Genomic DNA, 16,678 nt, shown 5'->3' on the forward strand with positions numbered 1-16,678 from the left:
AATGCATGATGCCTACAGTGAAATATGGTGGTGGCAGTGCCCTTATGTGGGGGTGTATGAATGCTGCTTGTGTCAGGAGCTACATTTCATTGATGACATCATGAATTCACAGATGTACTTCTCTATATTGAAAAAGAAGTTACTGTCATCAGTCTGTGCCCTTGGTAGACGTGCATTTTCCAACATGGCAGTTATCCAAAACACATATCAAAGGCCACTGCTGTATTTCTGAAGAAGAACATGGTGAAAGTGATTCAGTGGCCAAGTATGTCTCCTGATCTGAACTAGGTAACATTAATCCATAAAGATTGTTCCAGCTCCAGAGGGTTAAAATAATGCTTTTTTATTTATAATTAAAACTTCATAGTCTAAGTGAAAAAATAGTAGAATAAAACAAGTAGTTTCCAATGAAAGAAAGCATCCTTAATTGTGGCATAAAAGGGACTAAATATGGGGTGGGTTATATACACTGCTCAAAAAAATAAAGGGAACAACAAAATATAACTCCAAGTAAATCAAACTTCTGTGAAATCAAACTGTTCACTTAGGAAGCAACACTGATTGACAATCAATTTCACATGCTGTTGTGCAAATGGAATAGACAATAGATGGAAATTATTGGCAATTATCAAGACACCCTCAATAAAGGAGTGGTTCTGCAGGTGGGGACCACAGACCACATCTCAGTACCAATGCTTTCTGGCTGATGTTTTGGTCACTTTTGAATGTTGGTTGTGCTTTCACACTCGTAGTAGCATGAGACGGACTCTACAACCCACAGAAGTTGCTCAGGTAGTACAGCTCATCCAGGATGGCACAACAATGCGAGCTGTGGCAAGAAGGTTGGCTTTGTCTGTCAGCGTAGTGTCCAGAGGCTGGAGGCGCTACCACGAGACAGGCCAGTACACCAGGAGATGTGGAGGGGGCCGTAGGAGGGCAACAACCCAGCAGCAGGACCGCTACCACCGCCTTTGTGCAAGGAGTAACAGGAGGAGCATTGCCACAGCCCTGCAAAATGACCTCCAACAGTCCATAAATGTGCATGTGTCTGCACAAACGGTTAGAAACCGACTCCATGAGGGTGGTATGAGGGCCCGACGTCCACAGATGGGGGTTGTGCTCACAGCCTAACACCGTGCAGGACGCTTGGCATTTGCCACAGAACACCAGGATTGGCAAAGTCGCCACTGGCGCCCTGTGCTCTTCACAGATGAAAGCAGGTTCACACTGAGCACATGTGACAGACGTGACCGAGTCTGGAGACGCCATGGAGAGTGATCTGCTGCCTGCAACATCCTTCAGCATGACCGGTTTGGCAGTGGGTCAGTAATGGTGTGGGGTGGCATTTCTTTGGAGGGCCACACAGCCCTCCATGTCCTCGCCAGAGGTAGCCTGACTGCCATTAGGTATCGAGATGAGATCCTCAGACCCCTTGTGAGACAATATGCTGGTGCGGTTGGCCCTGGGTTCCTCCTAATGCAGGACAATGCCAGACCTCATGTGGCTGGAGTGTGTCAGCAGTTCCTGCAAGATGAAGGCATTGAAGCTATGGACTTGCCCGCCCGTTCCCCAGACCTGAATCCGATTGAGCACATCTGGGACATCATGTCTCGCTCCATCCACCAACGTCACGTTGCACCACAGACTGTCCAGGAGTTGGCGGATGCTTTAGTCCAGGTCTGGGAGGAGATCCCACAGGAGACCATCCACAACCTCATCAGGAGCATGCCCAGGCGTTGTAGGGAGGTCATACAGGCACGTGGAGGCCACACACAATACGGAGCCTCACTTTGACTTGTTTTAAGGACGTTACATGAAAGTTGGATCAGCATGTAGTGTGTTTTTCCACTTTAATTTTGGGGGTGACTCCAAATCCAGGCCTCCATTGGTTAATAAATTTGATTTCCATTGATGATTTTTGTGTGATTTTGTTGTCAGCACATTCAACTTTGTACAGAACAAAGTATTCAACGAGAATATTTCATTCATTCAGATCTAGGATGTGTTATTTGAGTGTTCCCTTTATTTTTTTGAGCAGTGTATATAGATTAACATCTAATAGGATGAAAAACAGATGTTTACTTAACCTAATCAGTACTCTGGAGATATTTAAAAAAGATTTTTCATCAGAAACAAAAAAATATCAGAAATAAAGCTACATTATTAGCAGTAAAACATCATGAAAGAACAGTTTTGTCTGTTCCCTTCGTGAGTTCATACCTTTTGGATAAATTGTATCCCGTGTGAACATCCAGAACGCCTCTCTATCCTGAAGGCGTCTCTTGATCTGAACCTAATCGATCATCTATGAGCAATTCTGAAGAATAGTTTAAATACAGACAAACACCCGAGCCCTCAAAGACCATATTAAAAAAGGACAGAGAAATCCACATCAAGCAGCAAATTGTGTTACACACACACACACACACACACACACACACACACACACACACACTTGTCAATTGTGTGATAGTTGTAAACAGGGGATAGTCTAAATAGTACACCTATGCACCAGGGAAGCACATAAACGAATTGACCAAGTACTGTTTGAGCAGAACATGCACAAGTGTGCAGCTTCCCAGCGAAAAAGGGAGTTGTAAGATATAGTTGAAACCAGAAGTTTCCATACACTATATAAAATATCTGACATGAAATCAGAATAAACCTTTCCCGCTTTAGATCAATTAGGATTACCATAATTTTTAATATTTGCCAAATGCCAGAATAATTAGCAAAATACCTTGTGAAGATGATGGCGGAAGCTGGCAAGATTGTGTCAATATCCTCAGTGAAACGAGTACTGTATCAACATGGGCAGAAAGGCCATTCTGGCAGAAAAAATCCATTACTCCAAAAGAAACATAAAAAGTCAGATTAATGATTGCAAATGCACATAGGAACAAAGACCATAATTTTTGGAGACATGTCCTGTCGTCTGATGAAACTAAAATTGAACTTTTTGGGCATGGTGACCATTGTTATGTTTGGAGGAAAAAGGGAGAAGCTTGGAAGCCTAAGAACACCATCCCAACTGTGAAACACGGGGGTGGCAGCATCATGTTGTGGGGTTGTTTTGCTGAAGGAGGGACTGGTGTACTTCACAAAATAGATGGCATCATGAGAAAAGAAGATTATGTGGCAATACTGACGCAACATCTCAAGACATCAGGCAGGAAGTTAAAGCTTGGGCAAAAATGGGTCTTCCAAATGGACAATGACCCGAAGCATTCTGCCAAAATGGTAACAAAGTGGCTTAAGGATAACAAAGTCAATGTTTTAGAGTGGCCATCACAAAGCCCTGATCTCAATCCTATTGAAAATTTATGGGCAAAGCTGGAAAGGCAGGTCCGAGCAAGGCGACCTACAAACCTGGATCAGTTACACCAGTTTTGTCAAGAGGAATGGGCCCAAATTCTGACCAATTATTGTGAGAAGCTTGTGGAAGGATATCCCAAACGTTTGACCCAAGTCATTCAGTTTAAGGGTAATGGTTAGTGTTGAGCGAGTATGTTCTGTTCAGAGTATGCTCGGGCGAGCTCTGAGTATTTACAGCTGCTCGGTGATATGGTTGAATCGCTCCCGTGTGAATGATTTGCAACTGTTTGACAGCTTTATTACATGTGAGGAATGTGTAAGAAATAGACATTGCTCACATGTAGTAAAACTGTCAAATAGTCGCAAATCATGCACACGGGAGCGATTCAACCATATCACCGAGCAGCTGTAAATACTTGGAGCTCGGCCCGAGCATACTCGGCGAAAGGGTTAATAGAACATACTCGCTCAACACTAGTAATGGTACCAAATACTAATGAAATGTATGTAAACTTTAGACTTTGCAGTAAGTAATAAAAATGCCTTAAACATTCTCTCTCTCTCATTATTCTGGCATTTGGCCAATATTAAAAATGATGGTAATCCTAATTGACCTAAAACAGGAAAGGTTTATTCTGATTTCTTGTCAGATATTGAGAAAAACATGCAGATGTGTCTTTTTATATAGTGTATGTAAACTTCTGGTTTCAACTGTACATAAAACGTTGCTGCTCAAAAATAAAAAAAAATCATGCAAAAATACAGAAGAAACTGCTATCAAAAAACAGACTGAAAATAGCTATAAATAGTGTGTCATAAGATCTTGTGATTCTGAGGTAAAGCAAAATCAGACTCCAATAAATGGAAAGAGAGGTGTATGTATGTTATATACACCAGAAATGTACATATAGAAAAAATGGTGGCAAAAAAATGGTTGGTAGTACCAGTCCGATTAGATGGCCATCACAAATATCATACATAAATAGTATAAATGCAGTAATACACAATTGTGATGCACTTTAAAAGTCTGAGCTGGATAAACGCCCATTCACCCTTATGAAGATCTAATCAAGTCCGTTGTCTTCGGTGTATGCATAAAGAGTTCAAGCAATATCTGGAACAAAAATGAGTTCCTGGGTGCGTTAATTGAACCAGCAGATGTGAGCTGGAGAGATGCAGCGAGGAGGTGAGAGCAGGGAGCTCCGGCCGGCAGCGAGGCAAAGCGCTGAAGCCGCGAACAGAGTGTGACGTCACATAGTCAGATGAGTATGGTAGCCGCTTGGGTCAACATCTTCTTATGCGTTTCAGAAAACACGGTTTCCTTGGTCTGAATAGACAAGTTGTCGTCACTCTCCATCCATCAACCCAGACTCTAAAAGAGGTCGCTCTTCAAGAATTGAAAAAGATTGATTTTGTAACATGTCGCCACCTTGTTCATTCCATGCCTAGCAGACTTGGTCCTGTCCTTAAAAATCATGGAGGTCATACAAAACACTAGACAGAGTAGTTTTTGATGTGGGCTGCATTCCTTTTTGCATCAACTAATTTGAGTAAAACTGAAAATTTTGTAATGAAAGTTATATTATTAACTTTACTTTCATGTTTTGGGTTAAAAAAATGTTCTATGAAACCCAGTATTGTCAACATTTCTGAGATTGTTGTTGTGCTCAGTGAGATCTTAATTAAAATCTTACGTTTTAAAGGGGGTGTATTCATTTTTGAGCACCGTATATATTTGTATATATTTATACAAAATGTAGAATGCACATACAAAGTAAATACTACTGCAAGGTGTGAATGAGGGGCAAACAAGCATTATTACTATCATTAATCATTATACCTGGTGTCTAATATGAAGATCTAACAATGCAGGTTTTATCTTGTAATATTATGATTCTTTGGCCAATAAATGCCCATACTACGCATGCCGGAGATGTAGGAGGATTCCATTAAATAAAACCACAATGATTAATATAATGGTCACATCATTGTTAAAAACAGTGAGTTTCCTCATTGAAAGTCACAGATGCTGAAACAGCTCATAAAGAACTGCTGGTGCTCCGGTGTTAATTATATATACAGTAAGTACTGTGCAAAAGTTTTACACAAGTGTGGAAAAAATACTGCAAATTAAAGGTATGTTCACACACATGACGTCTTCTAGACGCTTGTTTACCTCCTGAGTTTTTGATACAGAAGACGCTTCAAGAAAACAACGGCAATATTTTTCCTGAAGTGTCGTCTTTGGTGTCTCTTTGGTCATTTTTTAAGTGTCTTTGATGCTTATGCAATTTCTTCTGTCTCTTTATGTAATTCCAGACAGACTTGATAATGAGATCAGAGCTATGTAAGGGCCATATCACTTCCAGGACTCTTTTCTTTTTCTTTATGCTGAAGATTTTTTTAATGATATTAGCTGTATATTTGGGGATGTTATCCTGCTGCAGAATACATTTAGGCCAATTAGATGCCTGCTTTATAATATTGCATGGTGGATAAGTATCTGTCTGTATTTCTCAGAATTGAAGGCACCAATAATCCTGTCAAAATCCCCAAATCCATTTGCTGAAATGCAGCCCAAAGGAACCTCCACCATGCTTCACTGCATTTTGCTAATTGTGAAAAATAAACTATTAAACTTCTATTTTTTTTAAAAGCATTGATTCTTTGCAGCAATTTTTTTCCACACTTGACAAACTTTTGCACAGGACTGAATATACAGTCATCAACAACAATATTGCAACACTAAGAAGGAAATGTCATAGAATTCTGGAAATCACAGGATGGATAAACATAATAATATGCATAATATGAAAAAATGGAAACAAAATGTTTAAAACACCAAGATTTATTCAGTATCGAGTATGAACGCCACTGTAGAAATACACGTACTTACATGGCTTGGCACGTTATCAATGAGGTTATTAATGGTTGTCTGAGGAATATTCTACCAAGCTGAATGCACTTGAGCACACAAATCATCAAAATCCGCAGCTGGCAGTTCCTTTTTCAATTTCTGACCACTGACGTCCCAGATGTACTAGATCGGAGACATGTCTGGAGACACAGTAGGCCATGGTAGCACGTTTAGGCCATGCAGGCTGATTACAGTAGCACAAGCAACATGCGGCCTGGTGTTGTCCTGTTGAAAAAATGGCTCCGGGGACACTTTGGAGAAATGGCCATACCACTGGTTCCATGATCCATTCTATTCTTCAAGTGAAATTGGACGTGACATACCAATTTCAATGAAGATTTTTTTTAAATCCTTATCAACTAAAAAGGATATTCCATGTTTTTTTTAGTATGTCCCTGATTTCTTTATGGGCTTCATCAAAAGTTCCGATTACTCAGATTTCCTTGAACCTAAAAAATGTATCCACATAGCCGATAAAATGGCTGTCAAAAATATTTTCCACAAGATCTTATCTGAGTAGTCCTGTTCAAGGAAGCAGTTTTTCAAGTCATCCATCAGCCTAGAAAAACTGGAATAGTTTGAGTAATTTCATCTTGCCCATAAGTACTGAGGATGCCCTTCTTTACTGAATAGGGATGTGTGCTCTCCCATTATAATAGACTATTTGAAGAGGTTTTTCTCACTAAAGATCTCTGCTTGTATACATACATTTTGGCCTCTGGAAATTAAGACATTCAAAAACAGAAGTGTTTCTGGCTAAATGTCATAAAAATATCTTAGACCCAGTGAGCTAGTTAATATCTCTAATATGCAAATTGTCTCTTCAGAGAGGAAGAGGACTTGTAAGATTGCTACTTCCAATAGGTGGCACTAGAGTTGAAGTCAATATCGACCCTTTAACGAGCCTTGAAATATGACTTAGGACAAAATGACAAATTGAGATTCTGATTTGGCTTTTATCTTAAGTCATATTTCAAGGCTCGTTAAAGGGTCGTTATTGACTTGTAGGATTGCCACTTACAATAGGTGGCACTAGAGTTCAAGTCCTCTTCCTCTCTAAAGAGACAATTTGCATATTTAATTCCCAAGAGGAGCATGCAAGGTGTTTAAGTCTCCTCATACTGGCATGCCAGACCTGGCATGTCACTCTCCCCAAGGAGAAACCTTACCACTTAATATCTCTCAATAATTCCTAAAATTCTAATTTCGTACTCCTCCATAAAACAAAAATATCAGCTACGAACCTGAGCCAGAAGTCAATCTTTGGATGCCACTGGCTCATGGTTTCTGCAAAAATGAATGTGGCTTTCCATCTGCCCAGAAGCAACTGTGCATATGATGGGGCAAAGGGACTACTGATTGCACTGGGGAGTCTTGTTTGCACTTTTTTCTCATTTTTGGGGAACATAACATTTATACTAATAATTTAAAACCATTTTATGTTTGAGTCCTTCTATCACCATACCAAGATAGAAACTAACTAACCTATTAAAACGTTTCCTAAATATTTTTTGAAGTGGAACACCTTAATCCTCTCCAGTATGAGAAAAACAATCTATTTTGTCTTTAAATATTTCAGTTTTGGGCAAATTAATCAATACTTGTGTTTAAAAGGGATGTTTTACCAGTTTAGGCATATTAAACGGGCAATATCATGGAATAGTGGTTGCAGAGCCGAATAAAGCATAGTTTTTATTTTTTAATTTCTCACCTTCATTGCGGAGATATTATCCTATAAAGTTTAGATGGTAATTTATGATACACCCAACGGTACTATAGATTTTTCTCTGGGGGTGTGTGCTTCTTCCTTGCATAATGTTGACCAATCATAAGCTGGAGGTGTCATGCAGGGGAAAAAAGGAAAATGCCACCAGAAGGCCAGAAGAACATGACATCTCCCATGAGATGTAATGTTAGACAGTTTTGCTGACAGCTCTGGTCTCTGAAGCTTCTGTGAGACTGTGAGCAAAAATGAGTGTGATTACACCTTCAGCTTTCATCTCAAGGCAGTAAATATGGGAGGAAGGGGATACAGAAGAGTTGACAGCACTTTGAGAGGAGAGCTGCAGAAGAGGTGTTTGTAATCACATTTAGCTCAGCTTCCACCATACTGGCTGAGATCAAAGCTGAAGGTCTAATCACACTCAGCTCTGCTCTACACTACTCAGTATCTGCAGATATCAGGGCTGAGAGCAGAGCTGTATTTCCTTATATATGTCACAGGAGAAAGCTTGTTCTTCTTTTGACCATCAGTGGGCTTGTTCTTTATTTTTACCCTGTATGAAACCTCCTACTTATGATTGGACAGCTTAATATAGGGGCAAAATTTCAAGTCACCAGAAATAATCTCCAGTGATGCCCTGTTGGGTTTATCATAAATTATAAACTAAACGTTGCAAGCTAATATCTCTGCAACAGAAATGAGAAATTAAAAAAAATAAAAAGTATATTTTATCTAGCTTCTGCAACCACTATTCCATGATGTGGCCAGTTTAGCTTACTCAAACTGGTGAAACATCCTCTTTAAAAACATATCAATATCATACACACAGTTGTCAAAATTATAATACATCAGATCTCTTCATAAGAAATGTTATAAATATATGTACAGACAAGTCTATTTATACAGAATTCACATTGGTTTTCTCTTACAACAGCTTAATGCTATATAATCTGTAAATCCAACCGTTGACCTTGAGTTAGAGGATCTTGCCAGTCGTCCTCAATGATTTTCTTTTGCAATGAAAATTGTGCCTCACAGTTATAAAGGATTCACCTTCAGGTGATTCTATGTGAGTTTGTAGTCTCATAGACCAGGATGACCTTCTTGACACACGAGCACAATCTTCTGTTTTCATATTCCCGATTGATGTTTAGACGACTCCACTACTCGTCAGATCTGCTCAGTTGTCACTTATTCATAGTTTCCATAGGAAGCAGGGGCATCCAGTAGAGCTCTTGGTGCTTCCAATCAGCCATAGCTTTAGGAGAAAACTCATTGTGTTATGAGAAGTCTCTCTCACTATTGGCCACAAGACTGTGCTCCTACATCCCATCTGGATGGATAACCATGATACCATGATTTTATGAAAGGCACAAAATTAAATCATGAAATGAGTACTACGGGTTTCAAGCAAGTGTTCAATAATCCACCAGTGCTAAGCTGTGTTGGTGTGAATAGATACCAATGTAAAGCTTTTCCCCGACTCCTGCAGTTGGTGTCTTTTACTTTGTAAACATAGCTTGAGTTTCTCCTGGAAGGAGGAGGTTGTCATTGTGTACAGTATGGGATTCAGGGCACTGTTTATTGGCAAAATGAAGATCACCACCCAGGAGGTAATCGTACCTAGGAATATAGAGAAGCATTACATTTCATATCAAAATTTGCAGAAACAAAGCACACTAATCCCGTGGTAATGCAATATTTTAGGGTCAATTCATCAATACTGGTGTTTTGTATGCCAGTCTTGATCCAGAGTGCGCTGAAGTAAGATGTGCCAAAATCTTTAAAAAGATATATGCCTCTGACTGAATTTGGCGCATCCTTCAGCTGCCACGCGCCAGCATCAGAAATGTTCTTGGGTAATGTCTGATACAATTTACTCAACTTTTGTGGAATAAATTATGATGGATTTGTTGGATCGCACTTGGACACGTCCTTCCCATCTAACTTTTCAAAAATTTGACATAGCTGGAGTCAAAACACCAAAAGCTTTTACACCAAACTTCGGGCATAAGAGGTTTATGAAATCGGTCCCTTTTGTGAAGTCAAATTATCAAGTTCAGACAACATTACATTTCAGAAAAGAACGATTGTGTGTGCCTTTTGCGTTTGCGAACTTTCATTCATCCTAGATAAATGCGTACACTAACAAGCTATACAGCCACTACAGTTTTGAATGTAGTTTTTTAAGCAAAAGCAGTTCCGGCAAGAAGAAAAGAAGTAATTTCTGTCTATGGCTCAAAAATGGCAGCAAAAACAAACACAAAAGTTGTTGTGTTTCCCAAACACGGTGTGTGTAAACCCACTCATTTTTTGAAAACTTTTGAATTTCAGGGCTTACTCATATAATAAGCTTATATAGGGGCAAAGTTCTTAGAAAGGTTTTTGAGCTAGATGTGTTAGCAGCCAAAAGCTGCTTTGACACCTCTGTTGGAACCCCATGTTACTATGCAGAGCACATCAGTCCAGATGATTTTATCATAGGCTGCTGAGCTCTGCACAGTCAACCACTGAGATGACAAATCTCTCAGTATGATGAGGTGAGCTTTGTCATCTTGGCAGAGCAAAGCAACCGATGACAAACTCAACTTGACTGCTGCACTCTGCATAGCCAGTGAATAAGATGGTTGCACTGTGCTCTTCCACAGCTCCCTAGCTATACTCTTACTTGTCATTTTGAGAAAAGAGAGGTGGAGACGTCTGAGGGGAGCTGTCCCAAATTTTAAAAGAATCCCTTCACAAAAACAGGAACATTATAATAAACTATAATATAACAAACTATTATAATTATAATAAAGTTTTCACATACTTTTTGTAACCATTAACTATGGCTATGGTTAGAGTTACTACTAGGGATAGGGCTATGACTAAGGTTAGTGATAGAGGTATGTTTAGTTCTAGGATAATAAAATAGATACATAAACACCAAAAATATAATGTAAAAAGTAGAACTTTTTTTTTCAAAATTTAATGTTGGATTTCAGAAAAATGCTGAAAATAACTAGAGGGTTAAAGCTCAAACTAAAACTACAGGAGCATTTTCTTAAAATACAAAGCATGTGCTTGGGGATTAGGGGTTCAATACTGGACTGGTGGAAGCTACTCAAGGACAGGTAATGGTCCACGGGTTAGGGGATGCTAAATACTTGCCTTGACCTGTGCACTGGCCAACCCATGCTACATCACTTTGAGTATATTGTATTTCTTCCATTTCAACTTCACTTATACTATATGTTAAAGTTTTATTAATGTACAATAACAATTTGGGGAGAATACAGCAGGTGTGAGGCACTTTTATCATATACTGGATTTGTATTCATTGTTTAGTCTAAGGTACATGATGATCTTACCTGGAATCTCTGCCTCTGTGAGTGAAACAGCCTTCAATAAAAAGATGGGAATCCAGCAGAGGGCATCGGTGAAGACAATAAAGAAGAACCTCTTAGCTATGGTCACCTCTCGAGAGAGTACGCTACGCTCTGCTGTTTTGGCACCTGTCTTGTGAATAGAGTAAAACATGCTGCTGTAGGAAAAGACGATGGTGACAAAGGCCAACAAATTCAGCCCTGGCAGAAGAGAACACAGAAGTATTAGGGTCTCGGCACCATAATGTCCATAACAAACGCGGTACAATACAAAATGGTATAACTTTGTCAGCTTGTTCCTACCTTCTCCCACAAGGAGGGAATATCTAAAATACACTTGTAGAAAGAAGAGGGGAACTGTTTTGCATAATATTCGTAATTATACAAGGGTTTTTTAATCATCTTTCAAACAGTGATTTTTTTTTTATTTTAGAGATGTCTATTTTAGTCATGTACAGTACAGACCAAAAGTTTGGACACACCTCATTTAAAGATTTTTCTGTATTTTCATGACTATGAAAATTGTACATTCACACTGAAGGGATCAAAACTATGAATTAACACATGTGGAATTATATACTTAACAAAAAAGTGTGAAACAACTGAAAATATGTCTTATATTCTAGGTTCTTCAAAGTAGCCACCTTTCGCTTTGATGACTGCTTTGCGCACTCTTGGCATTCTCTTGATGAGCTTCAAGAGGTAGTCACCGGAAATGGTTTTCACTTCACAGGTGTGCCCTGTCAGGTTTAATAAGTGGGATTTCTTGCCTTGTAAATGGGGTTGGGACCATCAGTTGTGTTGTGCAGAAGTCTGGTGGATACACAGCTGATAGTCCTACTGAATAGACTGTTAGAATTTGTATTATGGCAAGAAAAAAACAGCTAAGTAAAGAAAAACGTGTGGCCATCGTTACTTTAAGAAATGAAGGTCAGTCAGTCCGAAAAATTGGGAAAACTTTGAAAGTGTCCCCAAGTGCAGTTGCAAAAACCATCAAGCGCTACAAAGAAACTGGCTCACATGAGGACCGCCCCAGGAAAGGAAGACCAAGAATCACCTCTGCTTCTGAGGATAAGTTTATACGAGTCACCAGCCTCAGAAATCGCAGGTTAACAGCAGCTCAGATTAGAGACCAGGTCAATGCCACACAGAGTTCTAGCAGCAGACACATCTCTTCAACAACTGTTAAGAGGAGACTTTGTGCAGCAGGCCTTCATGGTAAAATAGCTGCTAGGAAACCACTGCTAAGGACAGGCAACAAGCAGAAAAGACTTGTTTGGGCTAAAGAACACAAGGAATGGACATTATACCAGTGGAAATCTGTGCTTTAGTCTGATGAGTCCAAATTTGAGATCTTTGGTTCCAACCACCGTGTCTTTGTGCGACGCACAAAAGGTGAACGGATGGACTCTACATGCCTGGTTCCCACCGTGAAGCATGGAGGAGGAGGTGTGATGGTGTGGGGGTGCTTTGCTGGTGACACTGTTGGGGATTTATTCAAAATTGAAGGCATACTGAACCTGCATGGCTACCACAGCATCTTGCAGCGGCATGCTATTCCATCCGGTTTGCGTTTAGTTGGACCATCATTTATTTTTCAACAGGACAATGACCCCAAACACACCTCCAGGCTGTGTAAGGGCTATTTGACCAAGAAGGAGAGTGATGGCGTGCTACGCCAGATGACCTGGCCTCCACACTCACCAGACCTGAACCCAATCGAGATGGTTTGGGGTGAGCTGGACCGCACAGTGAAGGCAAAAGGACCAACAAGTCTCTGGGAACTACTTCAAGATTGTTGGAAGACCATTTCTGGTGACTACCTCTTGAAGCTCATCAAGAGAATGCCAAGAGTGTGCAAAGCAGTCATCAAAGCAAAAGGTCAATCAGTGAATATGAATAGCGGTACCAGAGCGCCAATAACAGGGCAAAAATATTAAAAGGACTGATTTATTAATATACACACAACGCGTTTCGGTGGACACAGCCACCTTCACCTGATGAAGGTGGCTGTGTCCACCGAAACGCGTTGTGTGTATATTAATAAATCAGTCCTTTTAATATTTTTGCCCTGTTATTGGCGCTCTGGTACAGCTATTCATATTCACTGATTGTCCCTTTCCCCCTGTTGGGGTGCGGTAGACCTGCCTTTAATTTATTGTTCTTTCACCTGTGGGAGGAATTTAATTAGAATCACTACCCAGGTTTTCCAAGCTGCGCTGCCCTAACCCCTCCGGAGCGCTGCCTGGGGTGTTGGTGAAGCTGGGCGTCTATCTCGGCGTTACATGCAACTAACCTGACCACGTGATCCACCACCGAGAGATCAGGATCTGTGAACGCCGCTGGAATTAGATGACAGCCACCAACAGAGCGGAGCTTGTGGAGCTTTACACTGGGGTTGTGCAGAGGTGCACAACTTCATAAGGTTAGTAGCCATCCTCACACCCCTCTAACAATTGCAATACTGAGTCACCCATTGCGCCTTGTTCTCTCCTCTCTTTACATATCAAAGCAAAAGGTGGCTACTTTGAAGAACCTAGAATATAAGACATATTTTCAGTTGTTTCACACTTTTTTGTTAAGTATATAATTCCACATGTGTTAATCCATAGTTTTGATGCCTTCAGTGTGAATGTACATTTTTCATAGTCATGAAAATACAGAAAAATCTTTAAATGAGGTGTGTTCAAACTTTTGGTCTGTACTGTATATGTTAATAAAACACTTGTATTTCCTATAAAACAATAAATCTGTATAATCTTGTCTTTGAATCCGATCCTCTGTTATTTCTCCTAGAAATATATAAATTGATAGGGTATGTCCATACACTGTGTGGTACTAGCAGGCAGTATGTTAGGGCACAGGTAACACCAAGATGTCAATTTATTCAGAATTTACAATGAGGAACGTCACACCGTAGAGTCTTAAGAAAAGATGCTCTAGAGCTATTTCATGGTATTTGCAATTATTCACTAAAATAACAAGTCAGGAGAGAATTGTAGACTTTTAGAATATGGAAGTCTGTTATATTTCAGTTTTAGAAAAAATGTACGTATTCTAATAGCCATTTCTAGCGCCCATGTTCCATTGCAGTTTGGCTAACAGAAAACAGAATTCTGAGTTTAACTGTGAGGAAAACATTATACAGTCGTGACTGAAAGTGTTGGCACCCTTGAAATGGTTCCAGAAAGTGAAGTATTTATCCTACAAAATTATTGCAATTACACATGTTTATTTACTTTGTGTATATTGGAACAATGCAAAAAGCAGAAAAAAAGGCCATTTGGACATAATTTCACACTAAACCACAAAAATGGGCCAGATGAAATTGTTGGCACCTTTCCAAAATTGTGGGTAAACAACTTTGTCTCAAGCACGTGATGCTCATTCAAACTCACCTGTGGCAAGTAACAGGTGTGGGCAATATGAAAATCACACCTCAGAACAGATAAAAAGGGGAGAAGTTGACTCAATCTTTGCATTGTGTGTCTGTGTGTGCCACACTATGCATGGAGAATAGAAAGAGAAGCGAACTGTGTGAGGACTTGGGAAGCAAAATTGTTGAACAATATCAACAATCTCAAGGTTACAAGTTTATCTCCAGAGATCTTAATATTCCTTTGTCCATGGTGCGCAGCATAATCAAGAAGTTTGCAGACCATGTCATGTCATTGTAGCTAATCTCCCTGGATGTGGACGGCACAGAAAAATTTACGAAAGGTTGCAACACAGAATAGTCTGGATGGTGGATAAGAAGCCCCAATCAAGTTCCAAAGCAATTCCAGCTGTCCTGCCTGTTCAGGGTGCATCAGTGTCAGCGCGAACTATTCATCAACATTTGAATGAAATGAAACGCTGTGGCAGGAGACTCAGGGGGGCCCCATTGCTGACAAAGAGACATAATAAAGCTAGACTGCAGTTTGCCAAAATGTACATAAAAAAGCCAAAATCCTTCTGGGAAAGCATCTTGTGGACAGATGAGACGAGACCAAGAAAGAGTTTTTTGGTAAAGCACATCATTCTACTATTTACTGAAAATGGAATGAGACCTACAGAGAAAAGAACACAGTACCAACAGTCAAATATGGTGGAGGTTCAAAGATGTTTTGTGGTTGTTTTGCTGCCTCTGGCACTGGGTGCCTTGACAGTGTGCAAGGTATCATGAAATCTGAAGATCACCAAAGTATTTTGGGTCGCAATATAGTGCCCAGTGTTAGAAAGCTGGGTTTGTGTCCTAGGTCATGGGTCTTCCAGCAGTACAATGATCTCAAACATACTTCAAGAAGCACCCAGAAATGGATGAAAACAAAGAGCTGGAGAGTTATGGAATGGCCAGCAATGAGTCCGGATCTAAATCCCATTGAACACCTGTGGAGAGATCTTAAAACTGCTGTTGGGAGAAGGCGCCTTCAAATATGAGAGACCTGGAGCAGTTTGCAAAAGAAGAGTGGTCCGAAATTCCAGTTGAGACGTGTAATAAGCTTGTTGATGGTTATAGGAAACAATTGATTGCAGTAATATATTCTAAAACATGTGCAATCAAATACCAGTTTGAGGGTGCGAACAATTTTGTCCGGCCCATTTTGGGGGTTGTGTCTAATTTGCCTTTTTCTTTCTGTTTTTTTTTATGTGTTGTTCCAATACACGCAAAGGAAATAAACATGTGAATAACAAAACATGTGTAACTGGAATCATTTTCTGGGAGAAATACTTCATTTTCTGGAACAATTTCAAGGGTACCAACACTTTTGGCCATGACTGTATAATTCAATGCTGGTACAGGAAAAGTAAAGCAATGAATAGCGGGGGGTTGCTCATCAGAAAGTGATATTTCCTGGTGATTTTCCATCACTATCTGTGGTGTAGAAAACTCTGTAGGGCTGAAAACAACTCAAGGGGCCCCCAATTCATCAAAGTGTTAACATCAGATTTGCAAAACACTGTGAAAAGTGGCAAAGTCTTAGTGTAACGCGAGATTGCACAAAAATGTTGCAACTTATAATATTTTCACGCTAGTTTCAGCCAGCTCCGCCAAAAAGGGTGGAGCTTGGGCAGGACAGGGGTGGGACGGGCGCTCCCTCATCTACTTCATGACAAGCTGTGGCCACAAATTTTACGCCAGACTGGAGTTACTCCCTGACTGAAGTAAGATTTTTGACAAGGCGCATGGAGGCAAACGTCAATTTTAAGATGCACTTGATTGAATTAGGCGAATTAGACCCCTCATCAAGACTGGCGTGAGAAGCGTCAGTCTTGATAAATCAGGGCCAATATCTCCACAAAAATTGTATATTTCTGAGCATGTTGTGATTGACTTGCTGGTCAAATATCGCTTTGATTTAATGTTTCCAATATCCT

General features: G+C 40.1%; 1 protein-coding gene across 1 annotated transcript in view; it reads right to left on the bottom strand.

Annotated features, from left to right (window-relative positions):
- Positions 1-6,147: 6,147 nt before the first annotated feature.
- LOC141154650 (relaxin receptor 1-like) overlaps positions 6,148-16,678 on the bottom strand; it is a 382,748-nt gene continuing 372,217 nt past the window's right edge. The window contains exons 17-18 of the mRNA XM_073640924.1: positions 11,306-11,521; positions 6,148-9,578 (exon numbers count right to left, since the gene is read on the bottom strand). Coding sequence (XP_073497025.1) covers positions 9,391-9,578; positions 11,306-11,521 — 404 coding nt within the window. The 3' untranslated portion in view covers positions 6,148-9,390. The remainder of the gene's footprint in view (positions 9,579-11,305; positions 11,522-16,678) is intronic.

Source organism: Phyllobates terribilis, unplaced genomic scaffold (genome assembly GCF_046119375.1).
Source record: "Phyllobates terribilis strain yellow unplaced genomic scaffold, ASM4611937v1 Scaffold_7__3_contigs__length_470593459, whole genome shotgun sequence".
NCBI classification, from domain to species: Eukaryota; Metazoa; Chordata; class Amphibia; order Anura; family Dendrobatidae; genus Phyllobates; species Phyllobates terribilis.